Raw genomic sequence first — 16157 nt, 5'->3', positions numbered from 1 at the left:
TTTTCTTTTCTTCTTCTTCTTTCTTTCTTCTTTTCTTCCTTCTTCTTCTTTCCTTTTCCCGCGGCCTCCCTTGGCTGAAACAGGGGAGGACCGTGAGGTCCCCCCCTCGGTGGCTCGGGCTCCGGTGGCTTGGCCGGAGATCCGACAACGGCCGACGATGGGGTTCGGCCGGCGGCGAAGAGGAGGACGGCGGCAAAAACAAAGAAAAAAAAATCAGAAAACAGGGGATCCGTCCCCTTTCTTCGTGATTTCCGGCCATTGGCCGATCGCCGGCGGTCGAAATTTTCAGGGAAGGAAGAGAGGGAGATGGGGGTTCGGTCTCGGGAATGGGACGCCGCAACCGGCGGCGCCGGTGGCCGGAAAAGAGAGGGAAGAGTTCGGCCGAAACAGAGCAAAAACAGGGTCATTTTATTCATGAATTTTCCGGCGATCCTGACGGCCGGCGAGGGTGCACGAAGCCGTGGAAAAGATGGGAAGCAAGAGAGGAAAGAGGAGAAGGGCTTACCTCCGACTCCGGTGAGGTCTCCGGCGAGTATTTGAGATGAACACGATGAGGACATCCGCGGCTTCAACGGAAAAATTCGAGAAAAATAAAAGAAAAATCCGGTGCTCGTCGTGACCAACCTTAGAGGGAAGGAGAGGGGGTTTTATAGGATGTAGGGGAGGTCGAATCCGCCTCGGATTCAACCTCTCCACCGGTGATTTGGATGGAAGAAGACTCCCAGCGGGAGTCTTCTTCATCATTTTTTTTTTTTTTTTTTTGTAATGTTTTGAACTTTTTGGGCTGATTTGGGCCGGGGTGTTACGGTTGCGATTGTATACCGCCTATTTTCCCCTTTGTTTTTTCCCCGCCACCTAGGCCGCATGTGACCAACCGGCATGCTAACTGCCAATCACAGGCACATGCAGAACCTTTACAAGGTGACGTCACTGACTTTGGTGTTGTGTCCAACCAGCCTGCATGGAATTTTTTTTTACTCTTAAAGTCGTACCTGCGATGGAATTTTTAATGGATAATAAAAGCAGAAGAAAGCGCTAACTAATCCAACTCATGTGAATGTTGTAGACCAATTGGTTTGATCCAAGTGGACAACAAGTGAACCATTGCACCAAATTTGCTATGGAGAAACTTTAGGGAGATAGAAACGAATTTCTTATGCGCACCATTTCTTTAAATAATGTGCCTGGGTTTGAGTCTGAGCTAGATTAACCCATTAAAATAACATGGTCCTGATATTGAGACTTTCTATCCATTTTCCACCTTGGTTAATTAATTAGTTTTTTTATCCATAAAAGTAAACAATAGTAGAGCTCTGTTTACAAATATTGAGAGCATATAAACCCCTAGACTAAAGTTTTCATCCTCTACAATTTACTTTTGGATTGGATCGAGAGCCGGTTCGACCATTGTGGACATCCGTATATCGCATAAGGGTCATAATTAAGAGGATCTTATATATTACACCATTATGTAAGGTGGTCATAATTAAGAGGATCTTATATATTAGACCATTATGTAAAGTCTACTCAATCATGATCGTTGTGCTATACATGGATGGTTATGACCGGAGAAGAAGTTCCTGACTTCACAACAGTCGTTCCATAATTCCATACAGCCACCATTTATTCATTAAAAAAAAAATCAAAGAAAAAAACCACTAAAACCTGGTTTAGATAGTACAGCACCTGCTCTTTCCGGCAATGGGGAGGGACTCGAATCGCAATGCCACCCGTTCTTGCTTCAACCGCCGCATGTATCTGCTCCAGGCCAACGTAGGTGGGCACGGGGTAGGCAGAATGAGTGGTGACTAGCCTCGTCTAATCTGAAATAAGAAGATAGTACTCGGGACGGATGTCATTAACACCTATGATTTTTCTACTCACGTCTCGGTCAATTAGGACGATGCCGCGATGCTTCCTACGATAAGAAAATCTTTATGTATCACATCTGATGCGACAAATATTGATGTTCAATGTACCATTCAATTATTTTGAATTATATAGTCATCATTTTTAATATATATTTAATAATATATTTAATTTTTATTATTTTATTATTTTATTTAAAATTTTAAATAATAAAAAATATTTTTTATTTTAAAAAATGTATGATATTGATTAAGATGTTCGTAATTTATTTTCAAAAATTATTAAAAAAATATTATTTTTATTATTAAAAATTTATAAAATTTTTAAATAATAAAAATATATATTTTTTATAATATTTTATGATTAAATTATGAATAAAAAGTTATAATTTGATCGTAGAATGTCAATATGGATGTCATAATTTTTTAAAATTAATATTTTTATTATTTAAAATTTTATATAAAAAAATAAAATTATAAATATTAAATAAATATTAAAAATTAATAATTATGTGATGCACGATGATAGATTATTTCTGCACCACATGAGGTGTGCAAAGAATTACTCTACCCGGATGCTTCCCAGCTGAAGGGGACGTGGATTAAACAACCCTCTCTCTCTCTCTCTCTCTCTCTCTCTCTTCTCTTTCAGAAGGTGAAGACCATTCAACGGCTCTCCCAACCTTCGCTTCCAACCCACGAAGCCCCCGCCTCCACCTCTCCCCCTCTGGTCCCCCATTTCACCTGACTCCAGGTCCCTGATCTCTCTTCTTTCCCCGTCCTCGAATCCTTCATCCCGCGGCTCTCCTCCTCTTCCTTCCCCAACCTAAACCCCATCTAAGCCTCTCTCTCTCTCTCTCTCTCTCTCTCGGTAGAGATAGGGTCCCCGGCGGCGAAGAGGGGGAGATGAAGAACGTCGGCTCTTTCTATCTCCCCCATACCTAATTCAGTGATGACACTGGCTGGCTCGGGACACCAATTCCATCCCCACCCGCTTGCCCAAAAACGGTGTAGGATCGAACATACTGCTCACTCCGGGCCGACAATTATTCCCGGGTCTTCAATATTGTGGCAAAACTTCTTGTTAATAATCGGAGCCAAGATCCAGGAGGGGTGGGAGAAGCAGAATGGCGGAGATTGTGGTGAGCAGTTTGATCGAAAAGATAACGGAGGCCCTGGCATCGGTGGCCATCAGGCGGGTAGGCTCCCTGCTTACCCCCGAACGACAAGTCCACTCCAAGATAAGCGACATCAAAGGAGAACTCCATGTCATGCAGGAGTACCTCCGGTATGCCGATCGCTACAGAGGAAGTGACCGTCAAGTCGTCCGAGCCTGGCTCAATGGTGTCAGAGACGTTGCATTTCAGATCGAAGACATCGTCGACGAGTACACCTATATCATGGCTAGACGGAACCGGAGCAACCTCCTCATGGGCCACCTCTTCCGTGTCTTCAACTACTACCACGACAGGGCTTTGCATGACATCGCCACTCGGCTAGAGAAGGTGGAGATCAAGCTCGGCCGGCTCTCCGAGACTAACAGACGATACAGCCTCAGGATCGGAGAAGGAACGTCGGATAACTTCAATAATGAACGCGAGATGGGTTGGCGTCTCGCGGTGTCTGCGCACTTCCTGAAAGAAGATGGCATAGTTGGGGTCGAGGAGCAAAGAGAGCAACTCATCAGGTGGCTGACGGATGAGGAGCCCCGAAGGACGACGGTCTCCGTCTGGGGCATGGGAGGTGTTGGCAAGACCACTCTTGTCACCGGTGTTTACAAAGGTCAGAGGATCATCGGCCGGTTCGACTGCCGGCTGTGGGTTTACGTGTCTCAAAGCTGCACGACCGCTGATTTGCTGAGAAGAATCATGAGAGAATTCTACCGTGAAACGATGGAGGCCGCTCCGCATGACATCTGCTCCATGGATCACAGAATGCTGGTCGAGACTATCCGTGCACATCTGCAGCAAAAGAGGTACCTCATTATCTTAGATGATGTTTGGCAAACAGATGTTTGGACCAATGCTAGTGATGCTTTGTTTGATAATAATCGTGGGAGTAGGGTTGTAATTACCACTCGGAAGCAGGAAGTAGCTACAATGGCAGATGATTGCCGGGTCGTAGAACTAAAGCCTCTGAAGGAGGAAGAGGCATGGACTCTCTTCTGTAGGAAAGCATTTCAGAGAGAGAGGCATAGAATTTGTCCTCAAGAGCTGGAGTATTGGGCTAGAAGACTGGTGGAGAAATGTGAAGGCTTGCCTTTGGCTATAGTGACTCTAGGCAACGTCCTGGCACAGAGTGCAAAGACAGAGTTGGCATGGAAGAATGTTCATGATAACCTCTTATGGGAGAAAAGCAATAACCCGGATCTCCACAAGGTTTCTGTAATTTTGAGCCTTAGCATCAACGATCTACCAACTTATCTAAGGAACTGCTTCTTATACTGCAGCATATTCCCAGAGGATTATTTGATAGAAAGGAAAAGGTTGATAAGGCTATGGGTGGCAGAAGGTTTTGTCAAAGGAGAAACGGGAGAGAGCTCAAGGGAGGAGGTGGCAGAGGATTACCTCAACCAGCTTGTCGGCCGTTGTATGCTGCAAGTCGTACGCAGGAATGAATTCGGAAGGACGACCCGCTGCCAAGTTCATGATCTAATGAGGGAATTGATTGTGGCCAGATCAAGAGAAGAGAATTTCTGTGAAATTTATGACCACAATTTGAGAGGGAATGCGCAACATAGAGTTCGAAGGCTTTCAATAATTGGAGGCAGGGGTGATCATCAGTCTAGCATGACATTGGAACAACTCTGCTCCTTCCATGTCTTCCCATCGTCATCAGTTTTGTCCCCTTTATTACTTCCCAAATTTAAGCTACTGAGGGTTTTGGATCTGCACTGTGCTCCTATTGATAGAGTACCAGATGAAGTGGTCCATCTCTTCAACTTGCGCTATTTGAGCGTAAGAGGGACGAAGGTGAGAGAGCTTCCAAAGGCAGTAGGTAGGTTGCGGAACCTAGAAACCTTGGATGCATGGCTCGCTAGTGTTGAGAACTTACCTAGAGGAACAACAAAGCTAGAAAATTTGCGGCACTTGATGGTGAAGAAAATCCAAAGCAAAACTTCAAGATACACAAATAGCGTTACCGGGGTGCATGCTCCTGATGGAATAGAAAATTTGAAGAGCCTGCAGACACTAAAGGCTGTGGTGGCAGATGAGGACATGATAAAACACCTGGGAAATTTGACACATTTGAGAAGATTGGAGATAGTGGAAGTGAGAAACATGCACTGTGCTAAGCTATCCAAATCCATAGTGAAGATGAAACACCTACGCCACTTGGTTATTGCAAGAAAATACAGGCAAGAGACTTTGTCGTTGGAAGCTCTCTCCCCTCCACCTCCCCTGCTTCGAAAGCTCGGTTTATATGGAAAGCTGGACCAGGAGAGGTTGCCCAACTGGTTAATCTCCCTCGCGAACCTCACGCATCTAACACTGCAGTCATCTGGATTTGGGGAAGATTCGCTTCGTCTGCTATCCTCTCTGCCTAATCTTGTATTTCTGATTCTTTTCGAAGCATATGATGGTCAGCATTTGCACTTCAAAGCGGATTGGTTCCCTCAGCTTAATGTTCTCCGGTTGCAAGACATGGCCCGTCTCAGTAGCATCGAGATAGAACAAGGGGCACTAATAAACTTGCAGGAGCTGCTCTTAGTAAGATGCAGAGAATTGAAGATGGTGCCTCTAGGCCTTGAAAACGTCACTCGTCTCCAAAGATTGGAACTTGATGATATGCCCAAAGAGTTGGTGGATAAGCTGCGTGAAGGGCGAGAGAGCAAGGAGGATCGCTCAAGGATTCAGCATATTCCCGTTATCATGAATTGGGCCAAGACGGGGGACAATTGCTGGACTGAGGAAAGGCTTTCGTAGCGTTTACCATGTACTCAATGGATTAGACATGCATAGAGCCTGGATATTCCCTTCAAGAAGAGGTAAGGGGTAATCTGAGACAGGAGGATATGGGGGTATATACCACATATCCTCTTATTCCTTGTACATCTAAAGTGAATAATAGATATTTTTTTTTTCTGAGAAATTAAAGCTAAAATGCAGATTCATTGTAAATTTTCATGTGCTTTTTCTGCCTGTCCAGATTTTTTGCAAGATGATTGTTCCTTTAACCGAGCTTTCTGGATTGAACAGTACTTGTTACAGCACAGGCAACCAGAAGTTCTCACCACTACTAAATTATAGTCAATTATGTCTGTAAATTAGCATAGTTCAAAAGAAAATTGCCGTGTATATGCAGTAAAGGATTGTAGAATTTTATATGAAATTTTTTATTATGTTGTGTACCAGCAGAAGTTCTCACCATTACTAAATTATAGTCAACGATTATGTCTGTAAATTAGCGATAGTTGAAAAGAAAATTGCTTTGCATATGCAGTAAAGGATTGTAGAATTTTATATGTAATGTTATGTTATGTTGTGCACCATGTAAATTATTTTTCCTGGTCCAAGTGTATCATAAAACTTAACCCTTCTCTTTTCCTGTTTCCTTGAGAAGCCTCCGGCTTATGTCGTTTTCAAAAAAATTGTGAAGTGATTGAGATTATTGTACAAATATGTACTAACAGTCTAACTCCGCAAATTACAAACTTAATATAGCTACCATTTTATGTGCATTATGACCTTTGTGCAATGTAATCTAGACCTTGTAATTATTTCAAGATTTTGTTGTATTTTTTGTGCATTAATGCCCAAAAGTATGGTAAGATTCTCTGGCCGCTTCCTCAACTAGGGAAGAGTTCGGAGGTGTGCCTACAAAAATATTATAAGATGTATATTTTTTTTTTCTTTTTCATTGTAATTAGTTGTTACTATAAATATTTACTACAAAATGTAATCATTAATTCAAAACAATTTGTTTATTTTTATTTTGGTTATGTGTTCAAGGCATTAATAGGGCATTTAGCCTTGTGTCATGAACAGCTAATACTAATTGGAGATTAAAATTTTATTGCTATGAGAGAATGATAGAAGTATTTCCTCCATATATTGCATTCTTTCTTTTGTGTTCTAGATTTTGTTCGAAATCTTATTCCTCTTTAAATTGAAAGGACTCTATTTTCAGTGAAGCTAAGCAAAAATGTTCTATTATTTTTCAATTCATTCATTGATTAGGCTTATATTGTTGAGATTCATTGTTAAATCCCAATCAAATTAGGATCCCATTTTGGTTGGTCATTACTTTTAATGATTTTAGAAATTTATTTCTAGTGTTACTCAATTTAATTATTTTTTTTAAAGATTATTAGAATTTGTATTCTAGAGGATCTTTGGTTTGTGAGTTCACGCAGGACTCAAACTCCTACCCATATGATGCTCTATTTAAAGCGACCTTTGGAATCTCCCTGGTATGTAGAGAACGGTGTGGAAGATGGTAGAAAAATTGTGTGAAAGATTATGGTGGGAAGAAAGAGAGAGGAGATGTTATTTATACATGTAGAGACTATTTTGTGAGGAATTTTTATGAGATTTTGTTCTTTATTCTTCTTCAAATAAATTTATTTTTTTCTTCCAATTTTTTCTTTCATAATTATTTTTTATGATTCTCTATATAAATAATTTTTTTTTTGTTAGATGTTTATTTTGGATTTTAGACCGACACGATCAATACTATTATATATAGTATGTCATTCTACATGATATCAGAGCTAAGTCCTCAAGATTGGTGGTCCATGTATCTGTGGCTCTACATGATATTAAAATCATAGGCTTGGAGAGTAGTTGAGTGATTTATGGTTTCAATCAGATTTATTTGAAGCATAAATTTTTTGGAGTGTTAACTTGATTGTTAGTGATTCTTGTGTTCATAGCTCCGAGTAGACACTTGTTTGATGATTCAAAAGGTGAATTATCATGGCCGATACTATTATTGTCTATATTAATAGGTTTAGTTATGAGATATTTGATCTTACCAATATTAATAAAGCTACTACTACTATCACTTCTCTTCATAAGTTGAGCAATATACTTATTATTTATATTGAAAAGCTCTTGTTAGATCTTATTTGAAAAGCCAAAATTTATGAAATATTTTAGATGAATCAGAGACGATGCCAATAAATTAGATTATGAGAAGAAATTAGAATATGAAATTCAAAAAGATAATGTGGATTCTTCAAATTTTAGTTGATAAAGAAAATTTTCTTCATATTTAAGATGCAAAGGAGCCAAAGGAAGCATGCAATATTCTTACTACTATCTACTCAAATTAATGTAATGTGAGACATCCTAAATAAAAATTATTTGAAGAGTGGATTCTAGTTTCAAGCTTTTTCAAAAAATTTCAAAAAAATAAAATTGATTTAAAGATGAAGATTTGAAATAGAGGAAGCTTGATCAATTAGAGAAAAGATCAATTTTTGAAGACTTAGAGTATGACAAGATTAATCAGCTTGAGGATCAATCAAGTCTGAAAAAAAATTTTGAGCAAAAAAGTTTGATCAGATGGCCACAACATCAAGTTCAGAAGAGATCATGATTGAAGAATCCATTAATTCTGAAATTGCTTAGAAATAATCAGAGGATATTATAATTAATCCAGTTATTGAGATCTATGTCGAGAAATCAAATCATCTAGAAGAGTCCAATGTTAAAGCTATCCAAGATCTAGATATTTCGTATGGAGATTTAGTTAGCTATGAAGATAAACAGTTGATTGATTTTGAAGCAACTTCGAAGATCAAAGAATAAAAAGATATCCTTGGTGGAGATGATTTTTGTTATACCTTAGTACCGATTGATTTTGAAGCTACTCTAAAGTTTGAGCTATTAGAAGACTCTATGCATGATGATTTGATTTCATATATAGAAGCTAATTGTCTACAGATATTTGAAGCTCTTCGAATGAAGATATATGATTATGGTCAAAATTTTATTTTTGATTTTACTTGTATATAGATAATGATTGATGCTCACAGTGACTGCAACCGACAATTTGATATTCGTTAGGATAAGCTGGATGCTCGAAGAAATCTTAACATCACGATCATGAAGTCAATGCTAAGAAAAAGTATTGCAAGACATCATCGAATTTGATAAATGCATCAAAGAGGATGAACTAGCAAAAGAACTATTATTCGAGCCAATAAAAGAGTTTCATTATTCAATTATTAGTTTGATAAATTATTACATATCGCTATTACTGCAGCAATGATGGTGATGGGTATGATGGCACTTCAAATAACATCGACAACTTCAGTACTATTGGCATGAACATTGCAATGAGGGAGAGTTTCGAGATTCATTGCCAAGTTCCAATCTAATTAGGATTTTATTTTTGGTTGATTATTAGTTTTAATGATTTTAGGATTCTATTCCTAATATTATTCTATTTAATTAGTTTCTTTTAAAGATTGTTAGAATTTGTATTCTACCGGATCTTTGGTTTGTGAGTTCACATAGGAGTCAAACTCCCACCCACATGGTATACTCTATTTAAAGAGACCTTTGGTGTCTCCTTGGTATATAGAGAATAGTGTAGAAGATAGTTAAAAAATTATGTACAAGATTATGATAGGAAGAAAGAGAAAGGAGGGATCATTTGTACATGTGAAGACTCTTTTATAGGGATTTTTATGAGATTTTGGTTTTTATTATTTTTTGAATAAATTTATTTTTTTCTCTAATTTTTTTTCTACGATATTTTTTTTTATTCTCTGTATAAATATTTTTTTATTTGATATTTATATTGGATCTTGGACTGACACGATCGATCTACTATATATAGTATGTCTTTCTATATATACTTATATTTTCTGAAAGATTGAAGGTACAGTTATATCTCTATGAACACATCTAAGGTTAAAAAAAGAAAGCCACATCTCAATTCAGCAAAAAAATAAACATAAAAATAAAAATAAAAACAAAAGCAATACATTTAGCATTAGGGGCTCATTCTTTGGGAGGCACTGAAACATACTTGAGGATATGCATTTCCCTAGATAAGTGTGTCCAAGCAATGTTTAAATGAAAAAATAATTTATTCATATTCTTTTATGAATTGGAAAGTAGTTCCACAATATGTTATTCATGTTTTTTGCATGATAGCTTTCTGGAAAATTATTAACATCTATACATCTTTTCTACAATACCCTTATGCTTTTAGGCTCAATTTACATATTTATCGTGTAAGACCTCTTTGTGACTGAAACTCAACTAGACATGGATAAGGAAAAAAAATTGCTTGGAATTTCAACAAAGCCACTACTAGTTCTACTAAGAAAGAGAATAAAGAAAGAAATGAAATCGAAGCAATCAAATTTAAGATGAACATGCTAGTTCAGGCTAGCTTTCAAACTATTCGAAGATCAGTACTTTTGCATAAGAAGCAACAATGTCGAATACATTGACCAAGAACCCAAATGATACAACTAAATTTTAATCACTAAAAAAAATTAGAAGAAAAGAAATTATATCATCCAAACTAGTATGAATAGCAACAACAAATTTGGAGATCAATGCAAGATTTACATGGTTAACTTTAGAGAAATAAAATAAAAATAAAAATTTTAGCATCCAAAAATAATGTGAAATGTATTTTAAAGAGTTGTGGTCAATCTCCTATTGCACCCGTTGCTGGTGCAGAGCACCTGCAAAATGAAGTCCACACTGATCGAAATTATGTTCGATAGAGATTCTCTGATGCTTAAGTCAGTGGAAAGTAGTGAACAACAGATAAATGTTTAGAGAGACAGAGTGTCTGCTCTAAAGAGTCTTTACCCAATGCTTTTCATTTATCTTTTTTTATAGATGAGTTGTTGGTAATCGTTTGTAACGGTTAGACACATGAGTCCTACTTATCTCGACATTATGTGATCATGGGATGAACAATTATATCCATCACTGATCATGTTCTGACCGTTATGCACTTTCTGCACGGACGATTTTTAATTTGCCGACTATATGTCGGTAGTCTAAAGATGTCGATTGTATATCGATAATTGTGAAAGTTCGAATGACCATCGATCGACAACTCTGATATACCGATGGTTATCTGTCTAAAGTCAGTTGAGTCGTCAAAATTAGAGTTTGCTAAGAATGGTTGAGGATAGCCAACTGCTGGTCGGCCAACCGATTATAAGTCAGTGATTCATGTTTATCAGGTCGATTGAAAGTCAAAATTAAGAAAGTCGGCTAAATTGCCCCAACAGTTACCCCCCACTCCTAAGTCTAAAATAGTGTGACATATGAATTGGCACATGATTTGACACGTTGGATGAAGGGAGTTGCCAGGTGTTACCTCGAGCCCCGATTCGACTGTAGGCATTAATGATTTTTTCAAAAAATAAAAGATCTTCAGTCATTTTGTTGTTTTGATAACTGTGAGATCATCATTGGGATGTCATTTCGAGAAGATAGTTTGACGCCTGATGAATTCAGATGATTTAATTCTGACAAGTCGATTTCTACTACGTGTTCAGATGTCATTGGCTCTGTACCATTATGTGGATAGTGGTGAGGTGGCGTGATCTGAATGTAGATGCATCAAACCATCCGAACAATGGTTGGTTTAGATATACCCACGTGTCAAAATCTGAGGAAGCTCTGAATTGAATAACTTTATCCAGACCGTTGATGGGTTCTATATATATAATATCACTTTCATTTGGATCTTCTGCTTTTGCATTCATCATTTTCTCCTACAATAGAGAGTTTCACCTCGGGTGTTGAGAGCTTTTGAAGTTTTCCCTATTCTTCACGTCATTTCCTAATTCTGGGTCGAGTTCTCATTCTTTCTTCCTAGGTTTTTCTCTTTTCTTCTTCTAGGTTCTATCATTTTCAATGGCAAGTAGGGGTAAGAAGGCGAAGGTTTCAACTTCTTGAGATAGTCGATCGGAGAAACCAATCGATGATTCTCTTTCGGGTTCAAAGATGAAAGTTTCTTCCTTGTCCAGATCCAATATCGATCGGCTCCAAGAATAGTATTGTATCCTGGAGTAATTTCAGTTCTTCACTCCTGGTCTGAATGGTCAGGTGAACTCTCCTCCTTCAAGTCAGATTGCACTTTATGTAGAGGACCTTCAGGCCAGTCTTCAATTTTTGATTCCAAAGTTCGTCCAGAATCTCTTTGATTACTATCATCTTTGTCCTACTCAATTAGCTTCGAACTCCATTCGGCTAATTATCAGTTTTGCTTTGTTGTGTCGTCTCATTCTGACCAATCCTCATTCTCACCCAAAAATCAAGGATTGGTGATTTTTCAATCTGAGAAAGGATCTGTCTTTTATTTTCGATCTTCCATCGTCCATTCATGGATAGAAGAATCAATTTTTTTTCATCTCTTCTTCGTCTTCTTGGGGCTTTCTTTCATTCTGGAGCGATCCGAGAACCGGCCCCAATGAACATCCTTGGGTTGATATTATTGATCGGAAAGATTTTCTTCGACTCAAGGATATGGAAGTCCTAGCGCAGTGAGAGCTAATGACGGAGCAAGCTCTCTATGATGTCGGACTTAGTTCGGTGACTTCTTTAGGTATAGCATAGTCGGTCATTTTATTTTTTATTTACTTTTAGACTTTATAATTGAACTTCTATCTTCTGATTGTAGCTATGCAGTCGACAATATGAGTCTCAGCTACCGACATTCGACTACATGCTGCTAAAAAGAGAGCAGCGATTGACATCGCATCATTTCGAATGACAAAGAAGAGTTGGATTGATTTTGAGTTGGTGCTAGTGAGGGAGTCCGACATTCCATCGGTGATAACTCCAAGCACTGAGCTGGTCATAGCATCGTCAGCTCCGATAATGCTTCCTCCCGTTGAAGTGTCGTTGGTTAGAGTAGAGACGGTGAGAGATGAAGATGCCGCATCAAAACCATCAGCGGTTCCATTAGCGGGGGTTCAGGCCGAATCTGCAGTTGCGGCCAAACCAGAGCTGTCTATTGCTATGTAGACCATTCCTTAAGTAGCACGGTCTCGGGCACAGTCAAGCTCCGACTTCGTAGTGGTTTCGAGTGAACGATCACTGACTGAAGAGCGAGAAAAGATGCTGGCTACTTCTACCAACAATGGATCATCGATGGGTCTCCCCACCCTCTTCGACATCCGGATTCCAGTTGGTGAGTCGGCTTTGGCCAATCCAATGTTGGCCAAATGACTCATCGAGGCAGTTCTTCTCCCGACTGAAAGGAAGAATAGGAAAAATCAGACTATATCCGAGATATTTTTTTCTTTCTACCTGATGATTCTTGAGGTAAGTTGACGATACTTCCTCCTTTTTTTTTAATCTGACTTGTTCTTTCTTTTCAGTTGGCATACGATATGTACGCTCTGGAGAGTAGATATCGAAAATTTACTGAGTTTCATCGAGCCTGGATGGACAGAGTTGCAGCTGCAAATGCTAAGAAAGCTACCGTCGTTGAAAAGCTTCAAGCAGCAATCGATTGGGAGCAGGCAGCGGTGAAGTGAGAGAAAAGTCTCCAAAAGGGGATCTCCCATGCGACGGTTGAATTGGAGTCCACTAGATCTGAATTAAGGTCGACTCAATAGAACATCACATCCCTGGAGTCTCGGATTAAGAGTAAAAAGTATTCAATCAATTGGCTCCAGAGAGAAAGGGACGGATGCATAAAAGAACTTGAGATGGAGCGTGAGAGGCATCGGGCCGCCAAAGAGAGGTTGGCACTGGCCAATGTAGAGGAGGCATCCATCAAAGAAGAGACAGAGTCGGTGAAAGGTGCTTTGAATCTAGCCATCGAGAAGTTCAGAGAATCACAGGAGTACAAGGATGAAATTCTCGAGGGCAGATTGGCCTCCTATTGTATCAGATATGAAGACGACAGAGATACAGTCGGAAAACTGTATTCGGATTTGGATTTGAGCAGTATCATCTCTCCTAGTTTGGAAGAAGAGGCTACTGAGGAGACCACCATGCCGAACAAGAGAGATGCATCAGCTGCACCAGAATCTGCTCCAACCACCAAAGCTATACCAAAGCAAACTGAAGAAAAAGCCGACTGGTGATCGATGTAATATCTTTTCTTTTTTTGTAATCGGACAATAGTCCAATTTTGTAATCGGATCCTGAGTCTAATTTTATAATCTCTTCTTTAATGAATGAAAAAAAAAATTTAAGTGTGAAATCCCTTTTCAATCTTGGTGTACCATCAATGTTATTGAATAACAGTCGGATTACCGATTATCCATCAGTGAGCTGATATCGACTAATAATCATAGTAGAGTTTGTCTGCCAGTCGAGTGTCAGCTGATTTAGCTTGTAGACTTTTTAGGTATTTAATATATGGTGACAAGTCAAATATCCTTCAACTGACCATAGTCAAGTCGGTATATTTTCTACTCGATCGAAGTAGAGTCGGCATAATATTCTGCTTAGCTAAAGCTAAGTCGGCATGAATAGTCATTTGACTTAAGTCAGTTTTTACAATAAAAAATCAAGATATAGTCAGTACAAACTGACCTATTATTTATCGATTTGACGCCATCATTCGATTTAAGTCGATTTTTATCATAAAAAATCGAGATACAGTCGGTACAAATTGATCGATTATTTATCGATCTGATGCCATTTTTGTAGATAACTTATAGTTAACTGAAGATTTCAAGATCCAGAATCTCAATATTTCATTCCAAATATATCATACATATGAACAATTTTATTAATAGTGCATCTTCAAATTATCGACATTTCAAGACCAAGGAATAATCGTTCCATCGAGAGCTTCTAGTCGATCTGCACCCAGACGAAGTGTCTTGATTACCTTGTAAGGTCTTTCCCAGTTTGGAGATAATTTTTTTTGATCCAGAGATTTTGAAACTTCTATCTTTCATAGGACCAGATCTCCTGAACGAAAGACTTTCGGTTTGACTTTTGCATTGTAATACCAGGCTACTCTTTGCCGGTATGCTGCCATCCAAACTTGAGCTTGCTATCAGACTTTCAGGAGTAAGTCTAGGTCAGCTCTCCAATATTCAGAATTGCTCGACTCATTATATTATTCGACTCTTACTGATGGCAATCCAATCTCAAGTGAAATTATCGTCTCAGTTTTATAGGCTAAGTTGAATGATGATTCTCCTGTTGGTATATGAGGAGTTGTTCAGTATGTCTATAAGATCGGATATAATTCTTCTACTCAGAGATCTTTAGCTTCATTCAATCTGATCTTGAGACTATATAGAATTATTCAGTTTGTCACCTCTACTTCATCATTGGATTGTGGATGGCCGACTGAGGTAAGCTTGTACATAATATAAAATTTTGCATAAATTTTTTTAAAATTTTGATTGTCAAATTATCGACCATTATTAATGATGATGGTATGTGATAGATCGAATCTACATATGATTGATTTCTGAATGAAGTCTTCCATCTTACTTTCAGTGATTTGTGCCAAGAGTTCAGCTTCCATCCATTTGGTGAAGTAATCAATGGAAACTATTATAAATTTTTTCTAACCAGATGTTGGAGGGAAAGGACCAAGTATATCGATTTTTCACTGTGTGAAGGGCCATGGTGCAATAATCGATTTCAGCTGGCTGGCTGGTTGATGTTGTATGTTAGCATATTTTTGGCATGGTTCATATTTTCGGATAAGTTCAGCTGCATCTTTCTTTATAGTGGGCCAATAATATTCTTGTTGCAAGACTTTATAAGTCAATGATTTACCCTCCAAGTTATTTTCACAAATCTCTTCATGAACTTCTCGGAGCTCATAGTCGGCATTTGTTGGTCTCAAGAACATTAGTAAGAAAAGAGAAAATGATCTTTTATAGAGTTGTCCATTTATCAAAATATACTGTAAGGCCATCCATCTTAGTCGTTTGGCTTCTAGAGAATCTGCAGATAGAGTTTCATTAATCAAATATTAAATGATCGGGTCCATCCAGCTTGGCTCGTCATTGATTTGCAGTACTTCTTCGACTTTATCATTACTTGGTTATTTAAGAAATTCTATGAACATTCAATCAAGCGAGCTGAATGAAGTAGTTGCGAGTCGAGAAAGTGCATCAACTTGAGCATTCTCTGCTCTTGGAATATGAGAGATCTCAAAATATTTCAAGGATAATGTAAGATCTTTCACTTTCTAAATGTACTTCATCATAACAGGATCTCGGGCTTCAAACTCATCCTTAACTTGTCTGATGATCAATTGTGAATTGATGAAGATCTTCAAGTTATTAATGTCAAATTCTTTGGCAATCTTCAAGCTGGCTAAAAGAGCTTCATACTCGACTTGGTTATTTGAGGCTTTAAAATTAAATCG

At 38.4% G+C, this 16157-nt stretch overlaps 1 protein-coding gene across 2 annotated transcripts; it reads left to right on the top strand.

The window, feature by feature from the left end:
• The first annotated feature begins 2545 nt into the window (after positions 1 to 2545).
• LOC105039042 (disease resistance protein RPM1-like) lies at positions 2546 to 6340 on the top strand. 2 transcript variants are annotated; one of them, XR_012133889.1, is made up of 2 exons: positions 2546 to 5856; positions 6018 to 6340. XR_012133889.1 is itself a non-coding variant. In XM_010915014.4 (1 exon), exon 1 carries the CDS (start codon positions 2996 to 2998, stop codon positions 5792 to 5794), a length of 2799 nt encoding a protein of 932 aa, XP_010913316.1. In that variant the 5' UTR covers positions 2546 to 2995; the 3' UTR covers positions 5795 to 5989. The 2 variants fall into 2 exon arrangements, 1 of the variants encoding a protein (XP_010913316.1); XM_010915014.4 differs by lacking the exon at positions 6018 to 6340 and having other exon boundaries at positions 2546 to 5989.
• Positions 6341 to 16157: the final 9817 nt, after the last annotated feature.

The sequence above is a fragment of the Elaeis guineensis genome, chromosome 1, assembly GCF_000442705.2.
Source record: "Elaeis guineensis isolate ETL-2024a chromosome 1, EG11, whole genome shotgun sequence".
NCBI classification, from domain to species: domain Eukaryota; kingdom Viridiplantae; phylum Streptophyta; class Magnoliopsida; order Arecales; family Arecaceae; genus Elaeis; species Elaeis guineensis.
Note: the sequence above shows the minus strand (reverse complement) of the source record. Positions and strands in the feature narration are given on the sequence as shown.

Coding starts and splice junctions, on each gene's coding strand:
- LOC105039042 (XM_010915014.4), top strand. CDS start 2,996: ATGGCGGAGATTGTGGTGAGCAGTTTGATCGAAAAGATAACGGAGGCC.